A 25,751-nucleotide genomic window follows, 5' to 3' on the forward strand; every position below is an offset into this window, starting at 1 on the left:
ATAGAAACATATAAAATTCTTACTGGATTGTACAGGCTAGATGCAGGAAAATGTTTTCCATGTTGCGGAGTTCAGAACCAGGGTCACAATTTAAGAATAAAGGGTAGGCCATTTGGGACAGATGAGGAAAAACATTTTCACCCAGAGTTGTGAATCTGGAATTCTCTGCCACAGATGGCAGTAGAGGTATTCAAGAGAGTTAGATATAGCTCTGAGGGCTAACGGAATCAAGGGATATGGGGAGAAAGCAGGAATGGGGTACTAATTTTGGATGATCAGCCTTGATCGTATTGAATGGAGGTGCTGGCTCAAAGGGCATACTCCTGCACCTATTTTCTAGATTTACTCTTGAGATGAAGTTCCCAATCCCACCACCTCCCTTTATGAACCCATGATGTGTTATTTCCCCTATATCGACTGCCTGATTATCTTAAGGGAAAAAACTGCTGTTGTAATGTTTTTAATACAAGTTTCTTACTTTTTCTAATGGGGTCCACTTGATTTTAGTGACTGCAGTGAAAAATGCCATAGCCACGAAAGAACATGCGTCTCCCACTAAGTAAGCACCACATGGTTATTTAATCCTTGTTTACCATTGTCTACAATTCACATTTTAAAATGCGGAGCTTGAAGTGAAACTGCTCAGGAACAAAAATATTGTTTTTGCTAATGTCTGGTAATTTCTAAATGCTCACCTTTTACCACTCTAGTAATGACAATAAAACAAGGGGGCTATTGACAAATCATAGCCCTCAATTGACACAAGGACCAGACATAGTTAAATGTTGTGACAAGAATCAAATGGGGCAGCACAGCGGTAGAGTTGCTGCCTTACAGTGCCAGAGACCCAGATTCGATCCTGACCTCGGGTGCTGTCTGTACGTTCTCCCTGTGACCGTGTGGGTTTCCTCCCACACTCCAAAGACTTGTAGGTTTGTACGTTAATTGGCTTGGTATAAATGTGAAAATTGTCCCTAGTGTGTGTGTGGAGCACTGATCGGTGCAAACTCAATAGACAATAGGTACAGGAGTCGGCCCTTCGAGCCAGCACCACCATTCAATGTGATCATGGCTGATCATCCCCAATCAGTACCTCTCGATGGGCTGAAGGGCCTGTTTCTGCACACTCTAACCTCAACGATGCAATGTAGATAGATGCAATTAGTTCTGCTAAACATAGCCACCATACTTCTGTTGCATCTTAGTTATAGTTATGCCCCTGTCCCACTTAGGAAACCTGAACGGAAACCTCTGGAGACTATGCCCCACCCAAGGTTTCTGTGCGGTTCCCAGAGGTTGCAGGTGGTTGCCGGAGACCAGACTATGATGAAAATGAATTAACGACAGAAGCACACTGCATCTGCTACAACTGAACAGATTCTCAAGTCTAATGCTATTGTTCCAACATACAAAATCTAAATTCCACTGCCCAAAATGCTGGATGGGTTTGGGACCTAGTGAGGCAGGCTACCTTTGTAAGGTTATGCACACTACTTGGAACTATGCCTTTTTGATTAACGGCATGGATTCACAGGAATAAGATGACACTCCTTTAACTTTTTAAACTTTTAATGTACAGTAAAAAGCTTTATTTTATATATTTACAGATATAAACAGGTACACACAAACATTTGTTAATTTGTATGCAAGTGTTTTATTTAATGCAAGGTTGAACAAGTGGCAAAATAAGCTCTACACTTGAAATTGAGGTAAATGGATGCCCAGTGAATGAGTCCAGTGTGCTGTTTGAAGGCCATTAAATAAAACACTTACTAAAGAGTAAACCACATGAATAAGATTTTAAAAATTAATGGTTCATGAAACAGCTGTACAAAATAAATAAAATCTATATCAAAAGACTAACTGGAAGTCAAGAATATTTCTGTGGCATTTTTCTGTAAAATTAAACATATTCTTTAATGAAATAACGCATTCTACACTATATATATGTATATATATAGATCAGGCTGACAACATGAAGAAGATCAAAGAGCCAATAACCATGACTTAATTCACAAACTGACCAAACATCAATGTAACATGCTATAAAGAAGTTTTAAAGAGCTTACAGTCCAGTCTGAACTAGGATATTTGCTCAGTTTCTTCAAGTACAAATGACCATCAATTACAGAGCAGCTGTGACCAATATCCACATTTCTGACTAAGACCTGAATTCTCAAATAAAATACAAATTCTCAAAAAAATGACTTATTTATAAAAAATCAGAAATGTGGTACCAAAACAAAAGAAAACCTGCTTTTGATTTTTCGGAATTTTAGTTTTAAAGATTAATTTTTAAACAGCAGGCTTTAAGGAATTGTGATTACTGTAATAGAAAATTTTAAAAGGAATTAAACGGTTTTTATTTCAAACAACAAAGTTACTAAAAGAACATATGTCTGTTTATTAGTCCATGACAAGAGTCTTTCAGGATCCAGCAAAGAATTAGGGAAAAAGAAAATGCAGTGGTGGTATAACGGGATGGAATCAACCTGAATACATTTACAGAACTCTCCATTGTAAGGATAACCAAAGATGCCAAATTTAATGATACTGGTGCTGTTTTTCTCGTTGTTGCCTCTGGCTCGGTACACTGCTTGCGTCCGAGGAAGTTCCCCAGTTTTTATTATAAGCTAAATTTTGATCATATCCAGGTGAATAATAACTATCGGCGTCTTGGCGATTCTGGTTCAGAGACAAAATATATGATGGCTCAATTCCACTTGCTAAGAAACTCTGATGAGTAATGACATTAAAGTTCCTGTCGTTTGATTCTATTTGTGGATGGGTGTAGAAGGAACTATTGTATGCAAATGCTGCTCCTTTTGAATCTGTGCTGTCTACTTTGAACGGTTGCAAAGAGGCTGCAGTTAGTTTGGGAGCTGCATCGTCTGATACCTGCAGTAAAGACTCATCTGAGGGGCTCACCTTTCCTTTAGTCCTCTGTGCTTCAGTTTGTGAAATATTAGTAACATTGAGAGCTTCACTTTTCTCACTACAGATTTCAATCTGTGGTGAGTTTTCTTCAGAGTCCAAAGACATATCCTCCTCTTCATTGTTTCCTTCACTTGTTCCCAAGTTTTCTGCATCAGCATTTTCCATTTCTAACAACTCCAAAGAGTTGGAAGAAAATGTACCTGGCCATTAGAAATTACTGATAACAATATATTTGTCAAATAATTCAGAACCAAATTAACATGTCAAGGAATTCATTGTACTGGTATCTAATAAAAATCTTATTCCTTTCTATTCTGATTAAAAATTACAACTTAACTCAGCTGGTCATTAAATTAATTTATATTTGTATGATAATATACCATGTCCACAGTTCAATCTTACAATAGACAATAGGTGCAGGAGCAGGCCCTTCGAGCCAGCACCGCCATTCATTGTGATCATGGCTGATCATCCACATTCAGTGCCCCGTTCCTGCCTTCTCCCCATATCCCTTGACTCCGCTATCTGTAAGAGCTCTATCTAACTCGCTCTTAAAAGCATCCAGAGAACCGGCCTCCACTGCCTTCTGAGGCAGAGAATTCCAGATTCACAACTCTCTGGGTGATAAAGTTCTCCCACATTTCCGTTCTAAATGGCCTACCCCTTATTCTTAAACTATGGCCCCTGGTTTTGGACTCCCCCAACATCGGGAACATGTTTCCTGATTCTAGCGTGTCGGATCCCTTAATAATCTTATATGTTTCAATAAGATTCCCTCTCATCCTTCTAAACTCCAGTGTGTACAAGCCCAGCCGCTCCATTCTCTCAACATATGACAGTCCCACCATCATGGGAATTAACCTTGTAAACCTATGCTTCACTCCCTCAATAGCAAGAATGTCCTTCCTCACATTTGGAGACCAAAACTGCACACAATACTCCAGGTGTGGTCTCACGTGCCCTGTCCAACTGCAGAAGGACCTCTTTGCTCCTATACTCAACTCCTCTTGTTATGAAGGCCATTAGCTTTCTTCACTGCCTGCTCTACCTGCATGCTTGCTTTCAGTGAATGATGAACAAGGACCCCCAGATCTCATTATACTTCCCCTTTTCCTAATTTGACACCATTCAAATAATAATCTGCCTTCCTGTTCTCGCCACCAAAGTGGATAACCTTACATTTATCCACATTAAACTGCATCTGCCATGCCTGCCCACTCACCCAACCTGTCCAAGTCACCCTGCATTCTCAAAGCATCCTCCTCACAGCTCACACTGTCACCCAGCTTTGTGACATCTGCAAATTTGCTGCCGAGCCTTGCGGTACCCCACTACATTGGCATCCTTACAAAGTAGACTCTGCCAAAGCCAGGAAAAACCTTGGTGGTGCAAACTTGGGGAACTAGTGTTGCGATTGCTTATTGCTTATTCCACGAGCTGCCATCAAAGCAGGAGTCACTGAGCATGAACTGGCACTCAGTCTCAAATTGTAATCATTAGAGTTTAGATTAGCTCCACTGCACAATGGGCGTCAACTCTTGGGCAATTTCCCTTACAAGGGAATGTATGGCTCCTGATTTTAGATTGAGTTCTCCAAACAGTAATAAAAATATTTCCACAATTGTTATTTTAAACTGGACCATCTTATTAATTCCGTTCAAACTCTTTTTTTCAAAAAATGAACATGCACGTTGTACTAAATTTTTACAAGATATTTACAGTATTTAAGATGTTAAAAAATGATGCTGTTTTTAAAAATCCTCCTCATAGTTTCATGTGCATGATAGGTTTTGCTTAATGGATGTTATTACGGATGATGATCAGAATTAAACATCGGGTTGCAACTATGACAAGTTACACCATTTTTTAAAAAGTGATTTTCCAGACATTCAAAAGTATCTTCAGAACTTTCTCAGATTTTTCTCATTATTGCACTCCTGTGTGAAAACGCAAATCTTCCACCCGCCTGTTTCAATTCCACAACCAACATAAATTTCTGAACGCATAATGTCTCTGTTTTGTCTAATTTTTCTCTCAGCAGACAAGTTACTTATATTCATGTCATTTATGTTGATTGGAATACAGGTCCGGGCATAAAACTCATGGGTCTTCATTCAACATTTAACGGCAGTATTAAAATACAAAATCAGCTATCTTTCAAGGATGTTTACTTGCCTTGCAAGCTATCTCGAGATCCTAATCTTTGCTGTTTCTCCCCCATGTTTGAACTATGATAGCCAATAAGGCTGTTGAAGTTTTTCACAAAGTCATTAACACAAGCCACCACCACTCCACACTCCAAACAACTGGAAAGGCGCTCCATGTGTGTTTCTGGAGGGAAAAAAAAAAACAAGAGTATCAAGAAATAACCATGTTAAACAAACATAAAATAGAACTAGAATGTAAAATTTACCCGTCAGGAAAACCACATGTCTATGTTGCATGGTCTGAGCTTGCAGTTTGATTAAACAGTCTAATTCAATCGTGTTTCGTGACCTGGAGTCACAGTCGTGATATGACAGAACTTCCACTAGATTACATTTCTGATATTTATTCAGAAGAGTCAGAATCTTGAAAGCTGCTGTATTGGTCCTACGTAAACAAAAAACATCATTATTCACATGACCTAGATACAAAGCAGCATCTTTCACATTTCCTAACAACATAAGAGGATGCATTTCAGCAGATTGAATCTACATTGGCTCCCCAAAAGTCTTATTCTTCACATTCATTTCCATGCACCCATCAACTTGCCCCTCATGAACCCAATTAGTCCAAGGATAATTTGTGTAAAAATAGCCTGTTCTACTATCAACCAGCAAGTTTAGTCTAGTTTAGAGATACAGCGTGGAGACGCTCTTCGGCCCACCGAGTCCGTGCCGACCAGTGACCCCCCGCACACTAATGCTGCCCTACACACACACACGAGGGACAATTTACATTTATACCCAAGCCAATTAACCTACAAACCTGTATGTCTTTGGAATGTGGGAAGAAACCGAAGATCTCGGAAAAAACCTACACAGGTCACGGGGAGAATGTACAAACTCCGTACAGACAGCGCCCGTAGTCGTGATCGAACCCGGCTCTCCGGTGCCGCAAACGCTCTGCCGTTGCCACCCTAGGTCTAGGCATGTGGGAGACCCACGTGTAAACCCAGGATGTACAAACTGCACTAAGACACCAGAGGTTGGGATCTAGCCCATGTCACTGGAGGTGTGATGCAGCAATACTGCTGCACCAACACGTGTCAAAAACAATATGCAATTGGTTCACAAAGTAAAGGAATTGTGCAGCACTTTCTCCTTCTGGAAATCTTTGGCTTTAAACCTGCATTTGTCGAAGAAATGTTTGTCCATCAAGTTCACAACGTGTATGAATATTAATTATTTTAACAGCAGGAGTCAAATGTCATCTATATTCCACTTAAAACAGATTATATATCTTTATTAACTAGGAACAACATAATCCACTAACCTTGCTAGCTCCTTTAACTTTTTGTGCATTTTGCAGTGAATTTTCCAGATCCATTTGCTTTCAGGAGTGCTTAAATCTTGGAGGAAGTCCAGGAATATCTGAAGTTTTTCTGGAAGAAACAATTTATATTCTTAATAAAAAAGAGATATTAAAATTAACACATCTAAAAATATTATCCTGGCTTTTGCATCTGGAACAACTAGGCGTTACATTAAGACAATCAGGTACGTGAAAATCTGAAGCCTTTCAGCTGTCCATCATAATTCCAAAATATGCTAAGGCCATTAGAAAAAAATCTAATATTTTAACTTCGTAACTTGGATCCATTTCCCCACGTTGCAGGCAAGAAAATTCAAAGCCTGTGTTAATAATTTAAAATAATTTAAATTAAAAAAAAAATTAAAATATTTTTCAACTGAGGGCAGCAGGGAATGTAGAAACATAGAAAACAGGTGCAGGAGTACGCCCTTCAAGCCAGCACCGTCATTCAATATGATCATGGTTGATCATCCAAAATCAGTACCCCGTTCCTGCTTTTTTCCCATATCCCTTGATTCCATTAGCCCTGAGCTATATCTAATTCTCTCTTGAAAACATCCAGTGAATTGGCTTCCACTGCCTTCCGTGACAGATAATTCCACAAACTCACAACTCTCTGGGTAAAAAAGTTTCTCATCTCAGTACTAATTGGCCGACCCCTTATTCTTGAACTGTGACCCCTGGTTCTGGACTCCCCCAACATCGGGAACATTTTTCCTGCATCAAGCCTGTCCATTAAGAATTTTCCATGTTTCTGTAAGATCCCCTCTCATTCTTCTAAATTACAGTGAATACAAACCGAGTCGACCCATTCTTTTATCATATGTCAGTCCCGCCATCCCGGGAATTAACCTGGCGAACCTATGCTGTACTCCCACAATAGCAATAATGTCCTTCCTAAAATTAGGAGAGCAAAACTGCACACAATACTCCATCCAGGTGTGGTCTCACCAGGGCCGTGTTCAACTGCAGCAGGACCTCCTTGCTCCTATACTCTCACTATGAAGGCCAACATGCCATTTGCTTTCTTCACTGTCTGCTGTACCTGCATGCTTACTTTCAGTAACTGATGTACAAGGACACCCAGGTCTCGTTACACCTCCCCTTTTCCTAATCTGACACCATTCAGATAATAATCTGCCTTCTTGTTCTTGCCACTAAAGTGGATAACTTTACCTTTATCCACATTAAACTGCATTTGCCATGCATCTGCGCACTCACCCAACCTATCCAAGTCGCCCTGCAGCCTTATAGCAGCCTCATCGCAGCTCAAATTGTCACCCAGCTTTGTGTCATCTGCAAACCTGGAGATGTCACATTTAATTCCTTTGTCTAAATCGTTAATATATATTGTAAATAATTAGGGTCCTAGCACTGAGCCTTGCGGCACCCCACTAGTCAATGCCTGCCATTCTGAAAAGGTCCCGTTAATCCCTGCTCTTTGCTTTCTGTCTGGCAACCAGTTCTCTATCCATGTCAATACCTTACCCACAATACCATGTGCTCTAATTTTGCACATTAATCTCATGTGGGACCAAAAGGCTTTTTGAAAGTTGAGATACACATCCACTGGTTCTCCCTTATCCATTCTACTTGTTACATTTTCAAAAATTTCCAGAAGATTAATCAAGCATGATTTCCTCCTCATAAATTCATGCTGACTTTGACCGGTCCTATCACTGCTTTCCAAATGTGCTGCGAATACCTTTAATATTCGACTCAAGCATCTGCCCCACTACCAATGCAAGGCAGTCTGTGGTCTATAATTCCCTGTTTTTCTCTCCCTCCTTTCTTAAAAAGTGGGGTTACACGAGCTGTAAACCTGATTATTCCCCAAATGTAGACTGGGCGATCGTTTCGTTCAGTCTGCCTAGACACCACTTCAATTCCCCCACCATTCTCACACTGATGTTTCTGTCCTAGGCCTTCTCCATTTTCAGAGTGAGGCTAAATGGTATCACATATTTCACTTGGGCAGCTTACAAACTAGTGGTATCATTTTTGATTTCTCCAAGTTCAAGTATCAACTGCATTCCCTCTCTCCATTCCTCCCCAATCCAAGTCACACTAGACGAATAAAATTTGACTTGAGCTTCTCGTTCTTACATTCAAAGCAAAAGGATTTGAGTATAGGAGCAGGGAGGTTCTACTGCAGTTGTACAGGGTCTTGGTGAGACCACACCTGGAGTATTGCGTACAGTTTTGGTCTCCAAATCTGAGGAAAGACATTCTTGCCATAGAGGGAGTACAGAGAAGGTTCACCAGACTGATTCCTGAGATGTCAGGACTTTCATATGAAGAAAGACTGGATAGACTCGGCTTGTACTCGCTAGAATTTAGAAGATTAAGGGGGGATCTTATAGAAACTTACAAAATTCTTAAGGGGTTGGACAGGCTAGATGCAGGAAGATTGTTCCCGATGTTGGGGAAGTCCAGGACAAGGGGTCACAGTTTAAGGACAAAGGGGAAATCCTTTAGGAGATGAGAAAAACATTTTTCACACAGAGAGTGGTGAATCTCTGGAACTCTCTGCCACAGAAGGTAGTTGAGGCCAGTTCATTGGCTATATTTAAGAGGGAGTTAGATGTGGCCCTTGTGGCTAAAGGGATCAGGGGGTATGGAGAGAAGGCAGGTACAGGATACTGACTTGGTTGATCAGCCATGATCATATTGAATGGCGGTGCAGGCTCGAAGGGCCAAATGGCCTACTCCTGCACCTATTTTCTATGTTTCTATGTTTACCGAACAAACAGCAAACAATGGTCTGTTTCCTTTATCATTGTTACTTTTTTGCATATCTTTCATAATTCTATATCTCTCGACACCATTGTCTATATCTTGTGTTTCCTGGTCCCGTGACTTTTAGTCGTAAGAAGGGTCTCGACCTGAAATGTCACCCATTCCTTCTCTGAGTTACTCCAGCTTTTTGTGTCCATATTCACTTTGAAGTCTCCTTTTTAAAATTTCCCTCAGGTTTGTTCTAATGGCTTACTAATTCAAAGTGAAAAGGATCAAGTGAATGGAATTAGCAGTAAACACCCAAGCTGGAGCAGACAACTTACCAAATCTAATGGTTTCAGGATTCAGAACGGTCTCATCTGACACGACAATGCCACCAGATACAAATAGTTCATTGTACGTGTGGTTCTGCACATCATCCAATGTATCCACTCCAGCAAAACTGACACGGGACAACTTCTTCAATGACGTCAAAAATGGGACCTGTAAATAAATTAACTTGCTCAAAAACGAATAAAATAATTCTACATTAAATCTATCTTTTCAGATCTATATGAGAGTTACATAAAGATACTGTCTAACTGAAAAGTGGATCTTAATGGATAACAGGATTGAGCAAATGAAGAAACATCCTGAAGGAAGGAGATAAGCAAATCATTGGACAAGTTGGGCTTTATCTGTGGACTAACTGTATATAATCAGCATTCATCTGAAAAACTAATTACTCTGCATCAATGGGTAACACACTTCTTCTTCCAGTTCGCCTTGTCCACAATGATTTATGTTTTTTTTTTAAAGTTTAGTTTAGAGATACAGTGTGGAAACAGCCCCTTCAGCCCACCGGGTAAGCGCCGACCAGCAATCCCCACCCCCGGGTCTCCGGCGCTGCATTCGCTGTAAGGCGGCAACTGTACCGCTGCGCCACCGTAATAAAAATAGAAAATGCTGGAAACAGGTTCGGCAACTTTTTGCTTAACGCAAATATATACAAGTCATTGTAAAACAATACTGAATTAGTCTGCCTGCACCTAATCATTTCACCAAGTGACTTGCATCAGATGGACTGCAACTTTATCACCCAAGTCATTTCCTGCATGAAAACAAAATCTGTGGCCTATATACATTGCTTATTTTCTAATATTATGTATGGAGATTTAATCACATATACAAATTTCTCCACATTTTATTAAAATTTAAATACAATTGCATTTCCAGGAGCCTGAAAATATCAAACTAAATTAACTGCAAAGGGCTGTAAAAGATGGATGTATTGACCCAATTTAGACTCATACGATCAGAGATAATCCCCTGGTTTTCCCCATGCCCATCCCAGCTTCTCCCCTGCTTAAAACAAACTTGTTTTTTTTTCTTTCCCAGCTCCGACAAAGGGACTCAGACTTGAAACTTTATTATTTCTCTTTCCTCGTGTTGCCTAACCAGTTTCCAGCATTTTAGATTTTTATTATAGATTTCTTAACCTTATGTAGATAAACACAAAATGCAGGAGTAACTCAGCGGGACAGGCAGCATCTCTGGAGAGATGGAATGGATAGAGTTTCTGGTCAAGACCCTTCTTCAGACGAAGAAGGGTCTCAACCTGAAACGTCACCCATTCCTCTCCAGAGATGCTGCCTGACCCGTTGAGTTACGCCTGCATTTTGTGTTTATCTTCTGTTTAAACCAGCATCTGCAATTCCTTCCGACTCCTTACCTTGTGTATGTGAGATGCAATGTCTTCATTCTGAATAATAATCAGTAATTTATCCATAGAACTGTCTTGTCTTTTCAAAAACTCCTCTGGATGACTCTCCTTATTACCCAATCCAGTCAAATATTCCTATAAGATTCAGATTTAAAAAATGTTATTCTCAAACTACCACAGCACAGAATATCATTTAAAAAAATCAATGCAAAAGGATTATAACCTTTTCTCTCCATTATTGTCCCATTCTTTCTGGCTATTTCAGTATGGTCACTCAAGCCAATAATCGTAGCTCAGGAACTTTCACTGATGTCATTTAGTGATAGGTTTAAGGTGAGAAAGGCAAGAGTTAATAGGAACTTGAGGGGTAACGTTTTCATTCTTGGGCAGGTACATGGATAGGAAAGGATTAGAGGGATATTGATCAAACTCAGAGAAATGGGACAAGCTTGGATGGGGCAACTTGATCGGCATAAACGCATTGAGCTGATGGACCCGTTTCTATGCTGTTTGACCACGACGTATGCACGCAAGTTCTCACACCTCCTTACTCATATTAGAACCTGCAAATTCTAAGTTTCACTGACATTTAGTTAACTCATTTATTTTGAACCTTTAACAGTGTGGCATCACCGGAAACAACATCATACTCCACCACCACATAATAATAGTTCATGACTGAGCTTTTTGTCCAACTTCATTTGCTCATTTAATACAAACCCCCACCCCTAACCCGGGTGAATTCAAGGCCCCTTATCACAAACCCTTTCCGATGAGGCTGCTCTCCAGAAACAGCATGCAAAATTGAATACTGTGCTCCACATGGTGTCAGGTCAAGCCACTATAATACTCCCATACCAGAAATAAAGACAAATTCCTCTTTGAAAAACACAAATAATCTATATTCACCTGATTTACTGAAATACAAGACAATTACTGAACAATATTATTTGTGTCACTGTACCTTTATTTCTGCACAGATTGAAGTCTTCTCCACTTCATAAATGTAAAACTTCACCGTGTTCTTCTGAACATCCTTAATAATTTCAACCAGGCTACAGAAAACTTCTGGGTTTAATTTTTGAATCAAGTTAGTTAAACATGGTTGTGGTTCGGGAAGTGCTGCAACTCCACTGGACTCTTGCACAGAACACGTTGCTTCCAGCTGCTTCCCAAAGCTCAGAGTTGGAACTCGTAACAGACTTTTATCCTCTCCCGTTGGAGCTGCGCTATTGGAATCAGTGAGTGAGCCAAAGGAAAAACTAGCTTGTCCAGACTTCTTTTGTAATTCAGTATTGCAAGCAAGCAAGGCACTATTTTCAGGACTCTTCTCAGGCTCCCCAATGTCTTCACTCGCAGTTGGTTCTTCACACACGGATTTGGTATATTGGTTGGGCTCTTCTTTTAAGCACATAAAGTCTTTTATCCGTGACTCTGTGCATAATTGTGCAACTTCACTACTCAGTGCAACCTTTTTTTGCATTCTCTCAGCTAGTTCTGGAGAAGATGACGGATGAAGATTTGTACGTGAGATATCAGGGCACGCGTCAGAAATGACCGAGTTCATTTTTTTGCGTAATTGATTTATGTAACTTTGTACAGGGATCTGATGTGATTGACTATTTGAATATTTGGAAAGCATCGAAACCTTCTGTACAGCAGGAAATTTCAGCCTTTTGTTGTCAGGTCCATATTGAATTTTCTCCCGCTTCAACAACTGCTTCATTTTGTCTGAGAATCTGTTGTACTCTAACTTAACGGTATTTTCAATTGCTGTAGCCGAATCGCCTTTGAGACCAAACAGATGACCATTTATCCCATAAGTTGCAGAGTGATGGAAATTCTTCGAATATTCCTTTAATGCACTGCCTATTCCGGTGTCAGAATCTGAAGGCGACTGATAATGATTAATGTTTGATTTCCGATTTATAACCCGTGGATCAACAGCGCATGAATCCTCTGGTGGTAAATAGAACAGTTGTTCAATCCGTGATTTCATATCTACAAATGGAGACAACTATTATCGAACACTCTGCAAACCTGATACATAGGTGTTCGAGTAAGTTTTACAGTATGGTGTTTAAACTTTTTATTTAACCGGAACATAATAATGCAGAGCATCTATTTATTATCTATCTATCTAGTACTAAAACTCTCATCTTGTTTGTTTGATCGGTTTTTATTTGCGCAAAAACGTACACGATAACGCTATATGTTTTGCACCACCTTACTCACCATTATCCTGTGATGTAAATGAAACAAGTTTAGTTCAGATTGATGGTATATTTTAAAAGTTATTAACTTAAAACAGCTCGTCTCAGCCACGCCTGCGCATTTGGGGCCTTTCCAGAAATTCAAATCTCCATCTTTTTTGTACCCCATTACAACCCACGCTATCAGGCTGTAGATGGCGTAGAAGCACTGGATCTTGGCGTGGATGGCCGCCGAGTTAGAGAGCGACGGCGGACCGCCGAGCTAGAATGCGACAACACGGGCATGGAGCCAGAGCCAGAGCCGCAGCACAGCGCCAGGACCCCACCGGGCAGCCCAGCACTGAGCCCGAGCCTGGGGAACAGGCCAACAGAGACTGGAAGTTCATGGCCTAGGGTCCGGGGTGAGAGGCCGGGTGTGAAGGGTCAGAGTTCAGGGGTCAGGTCAGGCATTGCCCTAGACCGCTCGCCACCGTTCACAAAGGCCGGTCCGTTACCTCAGCGTCGGATGTCACAGCGAGCCTGGTGCTAGAGGCCGGCGCAGCCCCGCTCCATACCAGGTTCTGGGGAGGTGAGGCGGGAACCTGGGGTGGTTGAAGGAGGAGGGGATAGTGGGGGAAGTGAGGAGGTAGAGTGGAGGAGGAGGAGGGGATAGAGGGAGAGGGGTTTTGGAGGGAGGGAGTGACTGAGGGTAGGGAAAGGAGAGACAGGAAGAGGTGAGGGAGGGAGTGGGGGAGGGGAGGACAGGGGAAAGAAGAGGGAGGGTGAAGAGGAGGGGGAGTGCTGGGGGATGGAGGATAGGAGTAGGAAAAGGGATGGCGAGATAATGGAAATAATAAATGCAAAGTTATTAACTTTAACCATTAGTACGGGCCTGTCAGCCGATCATGCGCAGTTGGAGGCTATGGCTCAGTGGTGGAATATTGCGTTGGGGGAGCAACGGGTCCCACTTAGTCTAGTACATTTTAAAATGAATCTTCTTTAAACCACCTCAAACTAATTTCAAGCAATTCATTCCATATGGCTGACAAAACTAGATTTAATTGCCAGGAGGAAATATAATTATTTATTGGCCCAGCCCTGAACTTATTGCTGTCAGGCAAATGTAGGTGGTGTAGAGCGAGAAGAGAGGAAGAAAGTTATGAAGTGCACATTCACATGGCAGTCAAGTTTGGAAAAATCCCAATCTTAAATGAAATCTCAATAACCCTTCCACAATCTATGATTTTGAAGAGACAAAGGCAATTAATTTTAGATGCATTGGAAACTATCTTTTCTCCAGTGTAATGGCTTACCTGTTATGGGAATAAGTTTCCAGTCAATGTCACCATCAATGGTACATTCAGAGGTGGCCATCTTCTTGTTGTGTGGTTGGTCATGGATGGATTCTCTACAAGGACTACATCTTCCAGGACTGCTTATATATCCCAAGCTTTGCTCCTGAACAGAAGAGCATGACAAATTGAGCAATGTGAATAAACCAACATCTCCTTAATGCTATTCTTATTGTGTCAGATGAGCTCAAATTGTACCCGAGCAATTTAAGCCAATTTGCATCACAAGGTTTGAGGAAATAATCCAGAATAAAACCGAATATGTTTATAGGCATGAAAAGGGTCATTTTTTTAAATCAGTGTGTTAGTATGAGATAGAAGAGTGGCCCAATGTTGGTACTCAAATATATGTTAAATACGTTTCTCATATTAATTACATCACAAGGCCATTCAGCCCATCATATTTAAGCCAGCTCTTAGTATTCCCTCAGTTCCATTCTTCCAGTTATGATTCTGTTACCTATACTCTCTCACATGTTAATCAACTACCTCCCACATGTTCCTTGGGACAATTTACAACAGCAACTAACCCACTAGTATGTCTCTAGCCTATCACCCATCCAGAGCAGTTAGGTTACTGAAAGAAAGCCAAGATGGCTGAATGGTCACATTCAAGTCTTCACTGCCCTGGTACAAAATAGATTCACATATTCAAAGGAACGATAAGCAGCTAAAAGCAGTAGACACAACAATTATAATCGTAAAAAGCTTTATTTTCGCAGCCAAGTTTTAAATCGGAGGTATGTAGTGCCTCAGATACCCCAGAATGAATAACGTGTCCATGCCAAGCAGTGATATATGTTGACTCTGCATCAGGTATTAATCCCAATAACAATAATTTGTTTTGTTATAATGGCAACAATTCAAAGATTTGAAAGAATTTTCAGATAAGGGAAGAAATGATGCCCTAATCAAGAATGGAAATATATGCAGCATAGTTGAATCATGCTCCTCCAATTTATATAGAATAGATGTCAATGTTAATAATATGAAGAGAGATTTGTGAGCTCCATACACGCTAGATACTGGCCGACAAGTGACAGTCGTCATGCAAGCAAAGACAATACACATCCAACATACAATCCTAAGAATTACACAAAATGGAATAACTCAGCGGGACAGGCAGCATCTCTCAGAAGGAATGGGTGACAGACCCATTCCTTCTCTCCAGATATGCTGCCTGGCCCGCTGAGTTACTCCATCATTTTGTGTTTTATCTTCGGCTTAAACCAGCAGCTGCAGTTCATTCCTATATGGAAAGGGTATGAACATTGACTTCTCTAACTTCAAATAGCCCTTGCTTTCCCTCTCTCTCTATCCCCTTCCCCCTTCCCAGTTCTCCCACCAGTCTTACTGTCTCCAACTACATTCTATCTCTGTCCCACCCACTCCCCCGACATCAGTCTGAGGAAGGGTCTCGACCAGAAACGTCACCCATTCCTTCTCTCCAGAGATGCTTCCTGTCCCACTGATGTTACTCCAGGATTTTGTCTACCTTTGATTTAAACCAGCATCTGCAGTTCTTTCCTACCCAAGGTTTAGAAGGATATGGGCCAAACGCAGCCAGAACAGATTGAGTGTCTTGATCAGAATGGATATTGTGCTGAAGGTGTAGGAAAGAACTGTAGACACAAAATGCTGGAGTAACTATTTTTATAACGTAAATTAAATCTTTATGGAATGATGTGGTTTATTCAACAATTCAGTAATATCTTACCTCTGGGCACTCTGCCGTCAAGTTTATTTGCAAGGAATGTTCTCCAAAAGGCTGATCATATGTTTTTATTTTTAAATGATAGCCGTCATTGTGTGGCAAGTCAGAGCCAGTGTCACCAAATTCAGGACTTTCTTTATCACGTCCAAACACAGTTTCTTTGTGGGACTGTTCCTCTTTAGTCGATTCATTTGGTGGTGCATGTCCATCACTACTTTGCTGCTGCTTCAATTTTGTTTCCTCGTTGATTGAAGCATTACTTTTATCCACATTGCCACTATTATCCACACGGTTTTGTTGCAGGTCACTGGTGTTAGGACAAACAGACATTCTTACTTCCTGATTTAACTCCAAGTCTGTTCCAGAATTCGGACAAGTGGAAGATTTAAGTACTTCAAGCAGCAAGCCAACCAGCTTTTGAGTGTCTGCAGTCAATGCTGGGGCTTGATCATGCTCTCTTAAGTCAGGATCACAAAAGCTAAGTCCATTCATTGTTTGAGGCACTGCATCAGATAATGTTGATCCATCCTCTGCTAATGATCCTGCAAAGATATTAGTTAAAAAGCTTCATCAATTTTGGATTGGCCTAGTGAATCACACTTGATGATGAATGGAGCACCAATTGTGTCCAATACTGGTGAATGAAAAATAAATCTTCTTAGAGGAAACAAAATAAATTTGCTCAAGTTCCAAAACAATATGAAAAGGCCAGCAATGCACCAGTAAAGCTTTCCAAGCAATAAAAAACATACCAATCAAGGAAAACACTATTCTAAGCTTAAATTAATTGACACAGACCACTTCTATTTTCAGGTCAGATCAACAAAATCAGGAATAAATATACTTCAAGTTATTTTCTTTTAATGTTGCTAATCTGTTTTAGTTACTTGGCTATTAAAATGAATTCAAAGGACAGGAGTCAACAATGCAAGGATCGCCCTCACTATACTGACTCCTGGGCAAGGTGGAGATTTTGGCCCATCATCTCTGGGAGATTGATCTCATGGAATAAGGTTCAAGGATTAGTGCTGGTTGCGGAGAGGCTCATTTGATGGCTGGAAAACCCAAACTGGGAATGGTCTCAGAAAATGTCTGTGGAATTCTCTGCCTCAGAGGGAGGTGGAGGCCGGTTCTCTGGATACTTTCAAGAGAGAGCTAGATAGGGCTCTTAAAGATAGCTGAGTCAGGGATATGGGGAGAAGGCAGGAACGGGGTACTGATTGGGGATGATCAGCCATGATCACATTGAATGGTGGTGCTGGCTCAAAGGGCCGAATGGCCTCCTCCTGCATCTATTGTCTATTGTTCACAAAAAGAGCCGACCAGGATCAAGAAACAGAAGAAATGACCAATTGAGAGTTATTTATCTTTGGCACTCTCTAACTCGAAGCAACTACTAAATGAATCTAGCAGCATCTGTACATATGAAAGGTGGGTGCCCTGATGCAGGATCTCAAATCGAAATATTGCTGCTTGACACACTGATTTGTTGCAGTGTTTTGCTTTGTTATTCCAGATTCCAGCATCTGCAGTCTCAATTAAAACTCTTCTGCTCAACACCCACACTAATAAATACAAAAATAATGATTTTGTTATTCCAATTAGAATTTGGTTAGCACTTGATTACATATCCATACTAAGAAGTCAATTCCCAATAAGATCCAGCATGAATATTAATGCTTTCAGATCAAAAAAGTACAAGCCAGTTACAGGATTCCATCCATTTCCAACTAATGCATTTCAATTTCAGCCCCTGAAAAACAATTATTTAATCAATTTGAAATATTTGAATCTCACAATCACCAACCCAGTCTCTGGATAGATGGAAATACTCACAGGTCAAAGACCATCTATGGTGGCACAGTGGCTTAGCAGTAGAGCTTGCCTTACAGCGCCAGAGACCCGGGTTCGATCCTGACTGCGGGTGCTGTCTGTACGGAGTTTGTACGATCTCCCAGTGACCTGTGTGGGTTTTCTCCGAGATCTTCGGTTTCCTCCCACACTCCAAAGATGCACAGGTTTGTAGGTTAATTGGCTTAGTGTAAATGTAAAATTGGCCCTAGTGTGTGTAGGATAGTGTTAATGCACGGACTCGGTGGGCCAAAGGGCCTATTTCTGTGCTGTATCTCTCAACTAAACTAAAAAAAATCTGTGGTAAAAGAAAAGAGTTAAGGTTTCAGGCATGGCAAAGGGTCATAAACCTGAAATGTCAACTGCCTTTCCCACCCCATTGATATTCTATGCCTCCTGAGTAATTCCTGCAAAGGACTATCAACCTATATCTTGTACCCAAGGGACAATTTATTCTAAATTTACTTTTACAGGGATTATTACATTACAATAATCCTTGTAAAAGTAAAAATAATTTACTTTTAAACAAAGTAAGTCCTTAGTTTAATCCATGGAACTAAACTGAGGGAACACCATTTCATAAAATGCTTATAGAAGACCATTTTCATTCCTTTCATTTAGATTGCACTCAAACTAATTGATCACAAGCTAAAAGAGAAATTGATTACACCAAGCATTCCTTCCTCAATACAGCATGATGTTTGATATTATGTTCATTTTGTACTGCACAATGTGCAATGTTTTATTACCTTGCGTGGTCTTCATTTGTTTGTGGCTCTGCGCAGAAACAAATTCCAACTTTCTTTTCAATCCAAGATCATCTTTGACAGATATACATTGTGCAAGCTTTTCCAAATTGACTGCACTCGCTTCCCCTGGGCCATGCCTTTTCCTGCTGTAAATCAAGTCAATAAGCTCTTGGATTTTATCAGGATCATGATCAGCCATGTTATCAGAAGGCACCGGGAAATTATTGGCGTCTGCGATGCTTTCTACTTGAGGGTTTGCTGGTTGCTGTGCAGTAATCTCTGGTACAGGGTCATTAGATTCCTGCTCTCCTGCGGCACATACAGGAGGACTATGTATCTCCGTATCAGGACTTGGAACTTGATCTAACACCTCCGCAGCTTTAGAAACATCAAACTGGTAGCGATAAGGGTAAAAAAAGTAAGAGCGCAAGATTCTTGGCAGGTTTGTTCTCTTCTGCCTAACTGCAGCAAATCGTTTCTCCTCATAAGTGGGAATAGTGAATTGTGGAAGCTTCCCGTTTTCAGCTAAGGCTTCTTTTTGCAGAGAATTCTTCAGGTAGTCAGTTACATTATTTTCAAATGCTGCATCTATGGTAACTAACTTTAAGCTATTAGGCAGTTCTTTCCGAATTTTCTCCAAAGCAAAGTGCAGTGCAGGAATAATCGTTGAAAGTTGTGGTATTGCATCTGGGTCATTGTGTGCAACCGGAACACATTTAGTATTTCTCGTAATGTCTTCTGTAAGATAACACAATTAGCCACCAGTTTAATAAACCCGCAGGATAAGCCAAGCTTAGACTAATAGCTATTACAATAAAAGTCAGGTGGGAGAATTAATTTGAGAACAAATTCTGAAAACAAGTTGTGGAAAGTTTTGGTAAAAAATGTAATATACTTTCAAAGAAACATCACACAGTAAATGTTCAAACCCCACTGAGTGAAGGAATATTTTCATTATGAAGACCGAGGTCTGAAATAAAAACCGAGAATGGTGGAAATAGTCAGCAAATTAGGTTGTGGAGATATTAAGCATGTTTGAAGTTGCAGAGATAGAAGATGTGATGAAGAGATCCAATGGTCTCCGTCCACCCTGTAACATGCATTGCAAGAAAGCTGGAATGACATGTGGTAGTGCCACATGAGCAAGGTGACATAGGCTTGTTAGTCAAGCTGATCTGGCTGTGGAAGCGACAAAGAGAAGGAAATTAGATGAGGAGGAGAGAGTAAAAAAAGCAACAATGGTTTAGGCTTATTATTGTCACATACACCAAGGTACAGTGAAAAGCTTGGAAATGTGAGATACAATACACTGCAAGGGAAGCCAAACCAGGGCAAGACTTTCATAGTAAATGGCAAGGCCCTGGAGAGTGTTGTAGAGAAGAGGGATCACAGTTCCCTGAAAGTGGCACCACAGGTAGAAAGGGTGGTCAAGAAGGCTTTTGGTATATTGGCCACTAGTTTTGGACACCTTGCTGTAGGAAGGATGTTATTAAGCTGGAAAGATTGCAGAAAAGACTAGGTAGGATGTTGCCAGGACTTGAGGGCCTGAGCTATAGAGGGGGTTGGACAGGCTAGGCCTTTATTCCTTGGAGCGTAGGAACGACCTTATAGAGCTGCATAAAATCATGAGAGTAATAGATAGGGTGAATGCACACAATCCAATTAAACAATTCGACCCAATTTTCTTTAAATTACTTCCAAACTGATTTTTATTTAATGATTTAACTCACCAGCACCATTCAGCCTTGACTCTGGAAACAAAAATAGTGCTTGAAGAAATTTGGGCTTCGAGTTTTGAGATTCTGTTTGAAATATAACAATATAGTCAGAATATAGGTTATAGGTTATGGTTAGACATAGCAGCTGCACTAAAAATTTAAGTTTCAAAAACCCGACTATAATAACACAGAACTCAACACATGCTTACCATTATCTGCCATCTCTAACGGAGAAAATAAAAAGAGAAATCCACGATCATCCAAGGGTTTTATAAGAACCTATTGTTAAAGATATCGATTTTTTAAAAATCACAAAATCATTTACAAAAAGTACACTGTACTAAGAAGGTACAGTGAAAAGCTTTTGTTGGGTGCTAACCAGTCAGCAGATCGACAAAACATGATTACAATTGAGCCACTTACAGTGTATAGATATATGATAAGCGAATAAAGTTTAGTGCAAGGTAAAGCTAACAAAGTCCGATCAAGGATAGTCTGAGGGACATCAATGGGGTAGATAGTAGTTCAGCACTGTTCTCTGGTTGGGAAGAAACTGTCCCTGAATCTGGAGGTGTGCGTTTTCACACATCCATGCCTTTTGCCTGATGGGAGAGGGGAGAAGATTAGTATGAGTGTGCGAGAATTTGGAAAGAAGGCAGGAGAGAATGGGGTTCGGAGGGAGAGATAGATCAGCCATGAATCAATGGCGGAGTAGACTTGATGGGCCGAATGGCCTAATTCTGCTCCTATCACTAATGAACTCATGAGAAGAGGGAGTGGCCAAGGCGCACTCGTCCTTGATTATGCTGCTGTCCTTCCAGAGACAGTGCAAGGAATAAATGGAGTCAATAGAAGGGAGGTTGGTTTGTGTGATGGTCTGGTAGCGTCCACAATTCATTGCAAACTCTTGCCGTCTTGGATGGAGCTGTTCCCAAACCAAGCTGTGATTCATCCTGATAAAATGCCTTTTATGGTGCATCTGTAGACTATGGTGAAAATTGAAGGGGATATACCAAACTTCCTAAGCCTTCTAAGGCTTCCTAAACTTCTTGGTCGTTGTTTCAATATGGATGGCTCAGGAGAAATTGTCAGTGATGTTGGCACCTAGGAATTATTGGTTTTCAACAATCGCTAACATGGGGAAGAACGATGTTGCAGAAAACAACATTGGAGCAACAAATGCAAACAAAACAGTGACAGTACTAGACATATAGGTTCAAAAGCAAGAATAACAACATTGGTGGCATAATTTCTCAGCTTTAATCTTCAATTTATATTTTAAAAAGCAGCAATGTTCAAGGTGAATTATCCAGTTAAAATGACTTCAGTTAAATGATTTAAATTCAATATTATACTTTTACCAAATGTTTAACTCACTAGTTTTTCCTCTTCTAGTTTATGAAGCAGTGTTTCCAAATTCCTTCCCGTTTTGCTTTGTTCCACAAGCTCATACAAGCTATAATACAATCCTTTCTTCAGTACTAAGGGAATAAAAAGGCAAATCAATGCTGAAGTTCATTTAGGTATTCTGACATTTTAACTGTAGGTACTAACTGGAAGTAAAATTAGAAGTCAATTATAGTCAAGGATATAAAGTTATTTGCAATTTCCCATAGTGCCAAGAACGAGAAAAAGAGGGGAAAATATACACAGGCAAATTTTAGATATCCCACTCTGGTCAAAAATATAATAACAAGTGGAAATAGTCTAATTTAAGCTGCAAAGTAAACATGGGCTAATTATTAATGAGACAAATAACTGTAGATACTGGAATCATGAGAAAAACACAGTGATGGTGGAACTCAGTAGGTCATAGCAACTGTGGAGGAAATGGACAGGCAATCAGATTCTTCTTCAGGTGGATCCCAACTGAAAGTATTACCTGTCCATTCCCCCACTGACCCACCAAGTGCCTCCAGTATTTTTGTGTATATGCTAACTATTCCCTCCTTTTCTAATTACACAAATCCACAGATTTGGAGAAGACCTTAATCACAATTGAGCTGCCACTGCAAGGCAATTTACTTCAATGACTTTGTCCTCGAAAGGTAAGAGCAAGAATTCTCGTCAAAGAGGGCTACACATTAATTGAACCAGGTTCCTACCTTCTCGCGTTCCAGTAAAAGTTTTTTTTTTGGAATATAATCGCTGGAATTTTGTTTTTCAAGCAATCAACACTCATAACTGTATCGTTATCAAGTTTCTCAGGCCTAAAAAAAGAAAAAAAAAGTGTATGATCATGCAATATTTCAGCTAAGTTGTACATTGCCAAATTCTGATACAAATTTACATTTCACAACAATGGTGCCAAAATTCCACCTAGAATTCCACCATGACAGGGCATGCACAGTCGGGATACCGAAATCTCTTATTCAATCATTGGCATGTATTTCAGTCTTCACCCATTCACAATTTGCTCTTCACTGCTTGAAAGGTTGCAGAATAATGCAACTTAACCTATACATTTCCCCACTGTACCTCTCCCCCACACCTCTCTCTTCCCCTCCCTTACCCCCTCACGTGTGTGTGTGTGTGTGTGTGTGTGTGTGTGTGTGTGTGTGTGTGTCCCCCCCCCCCCTGTGTGTGTGTGTGTGTGTGTGACGCGCTGCAGGCCACCCCTCCACCCGCATGTGCGTTGAGGGAACGGGACCCACTTGGTCGAGCAACCTATCAATGTCCCCATTGAACCAATAAAACACCAATGCATTAAGCAATAATTACTCACAATTTGAAAGGCAAAAATGGCTGGGTAGCTGACTGTAAAGAACCAAAGCACAGAAATCTTCCTTTGATCATAAGCTGTCCTTTCCAGATGGTGTAGTAAGACTTCCCTAAACAGACACAACATTTAATTCAAATGCTCAGATAAATAACTAAACTTCAATAAATGTTCAAACAGTATCTGTCGTTAATCATGGACACAATACAAATGTTCTCAATAATTTATGCAATAGAAGTCACCCGCAGTTAAAAACATCAATCGTTATAAAACAAATCATCAGATCAGGATGATTGAAATGGGGCAGAAAAATATTAAAAGCTGGGTTAAAAATGGACAGAGCCCAATGATCTCAAATGGACTTGTAAACTACATATTCTGAGATGCTTAGCCGCTTGAATACATCAACATGCAAAAATGAACTTCACGATGGCACAGCGGCAGAGTTGCTGTCTTATAGCACCAGTGTCTGGGGTTTGATTCTGACTACGGGTGCTTGTCTGTACATTCTCCCCGTGACCTGCATGGGTTTTCTTCGGGATGTATGGTTTCCTCCCACACTCCGAATATGTACAGGTTTTGTAGGTTAATTAGGTTGGTATAATTGTAAATTGTGCCTAGTGTGTCGAGTATAGGATAGAGTTAGTGTTCGGGGATCACTGGTCGGTGTGGACTTGGAGGGATGAAGGGCCCGTTTCTGCACTGTAACTAAATTAAACAAAACTAAATACACAAGAATTGGTATTCACAAAAGCAGGAAGTATGCAAATATTTAGCAAGCCATGATAAAATTACAGACTGATGGCATTTCAAGTCAAATAACATTGGTCTGAAATTCACAGAAGCTGCCAAATGAGTATTTTGTAATTTGTCTGGTTTTATTTAAGATTAAGCATCTATAAATTTCTATTTTTTGATAAACAGGAATGTACCTGAATAAATCTCCTCCATGCTGTAAGAAAAAGCCAAAAAACATTTTGTTATACATAAGCAACCAAATCTCTCAAAAATGCTCAAATAGAGGATGGCAGCCCTCACAAACAAGGAGTTAATTTATTCATATTCCTTTAGACTCCTTTCTGTGCAAAATTCCTGGCTTAACAGTCACCCTCCAGACCTACACCCAAGTGTCCAATATTTACAAAAGCATCTGACAACATTTACTCAATGCTCAGGTAGGAGAGAAGTTGAACCTAATCTTCTCATCCAGCACCTGCACAAACTCCCAGAAATTGTAGTTGAATATCAGTCAGCACGCAGGCCCGCTGTTGCCCTCATCAAGAGGCATAGGTGCGCTTCCATGCCCTGCAGGGAAATCAACGCAAACTGCGTCTATTAAAACCCAAATATGAATCGTAAAATGCCTTCACTTTTCATTAAGTAGCAAAACAGAAATGCTGTTTTGCGAAAATATTAAAAGCAAAAACACATCTCAGCATTGACAAATTTTGATTTAGTGCATTAATTTTATTTGCGACAGAGACGAGATGAAAGCACATTTTTTAAGTATAAATACAAACCAGGTGTGTTAATTCTGTGCACAATGATGTGCTGTGAATGATGTACAATGAAATGCATTGTGCGCAATTCTGTGCACAATGCATTTCGTTGTCTCTGTATTGTACACTGACAATGACAATTAAAATTGAATCTGAATCTGAATCTACTGCACCATAGCAAAATTCAAGGTTCACGCCTATAACAGAGTTGATGTCATCTAGGACAATATATTTTTCCAGATTACTGATGCTCTTTTTGTGTAATAAAAGCAAAATGTTCAGGAAATAAGCAAAAACCCAATAGTATCTGGACGGAAAAAGTGATTTCAAATCAATGGTCCATAATCAAAACATACATTTTCCTTACCCAAGTGTAACTGGTTTGGCTGTTTTTGGAAGTTTATTTTCCTTATAAATGAAAGATACCACAGCATAGGGGCAAACGTGCCTTGGGCATTGCCTTATGCCTTCATTTCCAAATTCATAAAGATAAAACTGAAAAATTAAAAAGGAACAATGAAGCAAAACAAACATTCTCGTAATAACTGTAAATCCAATTTGCATAAAGTACTGATGAATAAATGCAAATATTTACGCAAATATTTACTATTTCAAAACATGGAAATCACAACGCACCTTGTCATGAAAATACACAAGAGTTTGCAAAAGGTACCTGGGTTAGATCAAACGCTCTGTACGTGAACAGCGAAATGACTCGGTTAAGGTTTCTAAAAACATGACAGTCATGTTTTGGTGTTGGAGGGGTGAGATTCTTTGTGGCATTGTCAAACACAGCTTTTACCCTTCCCTGAAAAATTAAAATGAATGAAAATTAAGTATGCCAAATGGTACATAATTTTCAACTGAGCAATTGGAATGGAATCATTACAGCATGGTGAATGCCCATTTCACATTAGCTAAGCCTACCACCTACTATGCATTCACTGCCTATCCTCAGATGACCAAAGATTCAACAAGCACATCAGAAATTGAAACCATGCAACACTACAACCTTCCTCTACAATTTGCAATTATTCCCACAAAATCTTTTCTACCCTTTTAA

The 25,751-nt window shown here is 40.1% G+C and overlaps 1 protein-coding gene across 1 annotated transcript in view; it reads right to left on the minus strand.

Annotated features, from left to right (window-relative positions):
• Window positions 1-1,551: 1,551 nt before the first annotated feature.
• The window catches only part of LOC129704450 (protein TASOR-like), a 35,139-nt gene continuing 10,939 nt past the window's right edge, over window positions 1,552-25,751 (minus strand). The window contains 19 exon segments of the mRNA XM_055647527.1: window positions 1,552-3,137; window positions 5,113-5,268; window positions 5,351-5,529; window positions 6,415-6,523; window positions 9,516-9,675; window positions 10,904-11,029; window positions 11,859-12,895; window positions 14,400-14,544; window positions 16,156-16,694; window positions 18,753-19,490; window positions 20,483-20,554; window positions 20,680-20,749; window positions 21,848-21,951; window positions 22,576-22,603; window positions 22,605-22,680; window positions 23,196-23,301; window positions 24,122-24,141; window positions 25,056-25,183; window positions 25,362-25,496. Coding sequence (XP_055503502.1) covers window positions 2,545-3,137; window positions 5,113-5,268; window positions 5,351-5,529; window positions 6,415-6,523; window positions 9,516-9,675; window positions 10,904-11,029; window positions 11,859-12,895; window positions 14,400-14,544; window positions 16,156-16,694; window positions 18,753-19,490; window positions 20,483-20,554; window positions 20,680-20,749; window positions 21,848-21,951; window positions 22,576-22,603; window positions 22,605-22,680; window positions 23,196-23,301; window positions 24,122-24,141; window positions 25,056-25,183; window positions 25,362-25,496 — 4,521 coding nt within the window. The 3' untranslated portion in view covers window positions 1,552-2,544.

The sequence above is a fragment of the Leucoraja erinacea genome, chromosome 16 (genome assembly GCF_028641065.1).
Source record: "Leucoraja erinacea ecotype New England chromosome 16, Leri_hhj_1, whole genome shotgun sequence".
Classification (NCBI taxonomy): domain Eukaryota; kingdom Metazoa; phylum Chordata; class Chondrichthyes; order Rajiformes; family Rajidae; genus Leucoraja; species Leucoraja erinaceus.